The sequence below is a fragment of the Macaca mulatta genome, chromosome 12, assembly GCF_049350105.2.
Source record: "Macaca mulatta isolate MMU2019108-1 chromosome 12, T2T-MMU8v2.0, whole genome shotgun sequence".
In the NCBI taxonomy this organism is placed as follows: domain Eukaryota; kingdom Metazoa; phylum Chordata; class Mammalia; order Primates; family Cercopithecidae; genus Macaca; species Macaca mulatta.
The window spans coordinates 29,531,892-29,535,423 of NC_133417.1; the positions used below are offsets into that span (position 1 = coordinate 29,531,892).

At 46.7% G+C, this 3,532-nt stretch overlaps 1 protein-coding gene across 1 annotated transcript; it reads right to left on the reverse strand.

Moving 5' to 3' along the window:
• Window positions 1–224: 224 nt before the first annotated feature.
• LOC710798 (pyruvate kinase PKM) lies at window positions 225–2,547 on the reverse strand. Its single transcript, XM_015110017.3, has one exon. The coding sequence runs from the start codon at window positions 2,457–2,459 to the stop codon at window positions 864–866; it is 1,596 nt and encodes a 531-aa protein (XP_014965503.3). The 5' UTR covers window positions 2,460–2,547; the 3' UTR covers window positions 225–863.
• Between the last annotated feature and the right edge of the window lie 985 nt (window positions 2,548–3,532).

Consider the following 3,532-nt stretch of genomic DNA (forward strand, 5'->3'; position numbering starts at 1 on the left):
GAAATTTTAGTGCCAATGTTCCCAGGCCACATTGGAATAAATTGAGAGATAACAAAAATAGAAAAAAAAATCAAAAACATTTTAGCTCCAAAATATTTGAGTAAAATATTTTTAAAAATTTCAACACATCAAGTAAGAAATAAGAGCTGCAATGGCATATTACTCTAAAAATGAAACAGTCAAAGAATTATTTTTTCCAAAACTTGTAAATAGCCCCCCCCCTTTTTTTTTTTTTTTTGCTTCAGCTGTTGTTTACTGACATACAGGTAGGCTCTATAGCAACAGGCCTGGAGGCGCTGCAGTAGTCTGCAGTAGTGGGGGAAAATGGAAGGTGGAGGGTGGAGTGTTTGCTGCAGGACAGCTGAGTGGAGGGCGTGGACAGGTGCGAACTGGGGAGGCCCAGGGGCCTGGGGAAGCAAGTAAGGGCCAGGGCCAGAGTCAGCTTCAAGGGAACAACAGCCCTGTGCCCTAAGGCCCCTAACTCTCTAGCTGTTTCCTGACCCCAGGCCAGGGTTGGGAGTGCTCTGGGCATCCATTTTTCTCAAGGAACTGGACGGAGTATACACAGGAAAGGAAGCTGTCACCCTCTTGCCATCTGGCTCCAGGGGCCTCCAGTCCAGCATTCCTCCTTCATCCCTTGATTGGGTGGGGCCACATGATGGGCAGCCAGGCTCTGTGCTGTCCCACTAGAGCAGGCTGCAAACACAGCCATGTTTCAGCGAGGCACTAATCTTCTTCCCTGGTGTCCCAGCCCACCAGTGCCACATGACAGCCCAGAGTGAGTTCTGCAAGCGTTGCTGGCCTAATGGATGAGTTGGGGGAAGGGGGTGGGACAGGGGCTGGAGGAAGGGCTCTCAGGTTCATCACGGCACAGGAACAACACGCATGGTGTTGGTGAAGCCGGAGCCAGGGCGACATCCGGTCAGCACAATGACCACATCTCCCTTCTTGAAGAAGCCTCGGGCCTTGCCAACATTCATGGCAAAGTTCACCCGGAGGTCCACGTCCTCAGCCCAGGCCTCCTGGACTGGGTCCTTGCACAGCACAGGGAAGATGCCACAGTACAGGTGGGCCTGACGAGCTGTCTGGGGATTCCGGGTCCCAGCAATGATGGGGGCACGTGGGCAGTATCTGGCCACCTGATGAGCAGACCTGCCAGACTTGGTGGGGACGATTATGGCCCCACTGCAGCACTTGAAGGAGGCCTCCACGGCACCCACGGTGGTGGCTTCTGTGGGGTCGCTGGTAATGGGCGCCAGGCGGTGGAGTTCCTCAAATAATTGCAAGTGGTAGATGGCGGCCTCTGCTTCACGGGCTATCAGGTGCTGCATGCGCACAGCCTCCAGAGGATAGTCCCCTTTGGCTGTTTCTCCAGACAGCATGATGCAGTCGGCTCCATCCAGAATTGCATTGGCCACATCACTGCCTTCAGCCCGGGTGGGGCGGGGCTTCTTGATCATGCTCTCCAGCATCTGAGTAGCACAGATGACAGGCTTCCCAGCTCGGTTGCACCGCCCAATCATCATCTTCTGAGCAAGGAAGACCTTCTCCGCAGGAATCTCAATGCCTACATCACCACGAGCCACCATGATCCCATCACTGGCCTCCAGGATTTCATCAAACCTCCGAACCCCCTCATGATTCTCGATTTTGCTGATTATCTTGATGTCGTTTCCCTTCTCTCCCAGGACCTTCCTAACTTCATGGACATCAGCTGCCTTGAGGATGAATGACGCAAGCACCATATCAACATCCTGCTCGACCCCAAACTTCAGATCCTGGATGTCCTTTTCCGACACAGCAGGCAAGTCCACAGCAGCCCCAGGAAGGTTTACACCCTTCTTGCTGCCCGAGGAGCCACCATTTTCCACCTCCGTCACCAGGAAGTCAGCACCTTTCTGCTTCACCTGAAGAGAAATAAGTCCATCATCCACGTAGATCTTGCTGCCCACTTCCACCACTTTGCAGATGTTCTTGTAGTCCAGCCACAGGATGTTCTCGTCACACTTTTCCATGTAGGCGTTATCCAGCGTGATTTTGAGAGTGGCTCCCTTCTTCAGCTCCACCTCTGCAGTGCCGCTGCCCTTGATGAGCCCAGTTCGGATCTCAGGTCCTTTAGTGTCCAGAGCCACAGCAACGGGCCGGTAGAGGATGGGGTCAGAAGCAAAGCCTTCCGTGGCTGTGCGCACATTCTTGATGGTCTCCGCGTGGTACTCATGAGTTCCATGAGAGAAGTTCAGACGAGCCACATTCATTCCAGACTTAATCATCTCCTTCAACGTCTCCACTGATCGGGAAGCTGGGCCAATGGTACAGATGATGCCAGTGTTCCGGGCTGTGGCGGGTGGTGAGTCAATGTCCAGGCGGCACATGTGCTCCAGGAATGTGTCAGCCATGGCTGCGTGCAGCTGCTGGGTCTGAATGACGGCAGTCCCGGCTTCACCATGGGGCTTCGACATGGCTGCTGAGGTCCTCCGGCGCTGACCGACTCGGGCTACGCTGCAAACTGGAAGAGATGTGGATCCCAGGGACGTGCAGCTGCTGTGCCATAGCCAAATTTTACTCAGAACAATATAACTTTAAATGTCTCTATTATTTGATGAAAGACATAAAAATTTATTTCTCTGAGCTGCACAAGACCCAGAATGCTCTAACCAAGAGTACATTTAAATATTGAAGCAACAGATTCTAGGCTATTTAAACTCTTCCAGGATATAAAAACAAGTAAATAAATAAAAATATTAAAAACAGCTTAAAATTCCATTTGAGAAGTTCATGTTAACAAAAAGAAACATTAAAAATAAATTATGATTAAAAACAAAATGAAAAACTGTAACTATTAAAAATTCAATTTAGTAAATTTAAAAAAGAGTATAAAATAGGGTCAGGCAGAGGTTACTCGAGAACTTAAAGAATAATTCAATATTAAGTCACTATATTTTTCATCATATCAGTAAATCAGATGAAAAAAATTTGACGTTATGAATAGAGGCCAAAATAGTGTTTGATTAAATATTAAATTCATTCTTGATGTAAAACAATATAAAAATAAACATTTAAAATGTGAGCGTAAGAACATATAACTTGACCCAGTCAGTATTATGCAATATTGGAAGAAAACAAAAGCTTTTCATAAACGTGCTGTTACTTCTCTAATAAAAAATTTGGAAGGAGGAGGATAAAAGAGGGAAGAGTGGTAATTTGATGGTGTCTTAGATTTGATGAAGTACTATTCACAGCTGTTAAAATCTTGTCCATAAATAGAACATTTTCTCGGCTAATCACATGAAAATCAAATTTATAACCAATTACAAAAGGAGTACATGCAATCAGGGCCTATGCATACATCATCTCTGAACTTTCTTCAGTGTTTAAATACAAGACTAGATGAAAGAGGTAGAAATTACTGAAAGTAGAATTTCCCTCCATACATTTTCTTCTTAACAAGAAAGAAGATCCCTTACCAAATTGTTTAGCTGAGAAAAAAATCAGTATATCCAAGAAATGTATATGTTTGTGTTAATTAAACTGA

What these genes read in the sequence shown, in the direction of transcription:
- LOC710798 (XM_015110017.3), bottom strand. Translation starts at nt 2,459, where the DNA reads ATGTCGAAGCCCCATGGTGAAGCCGGGACTGCCGTCATTCAGACCCAG.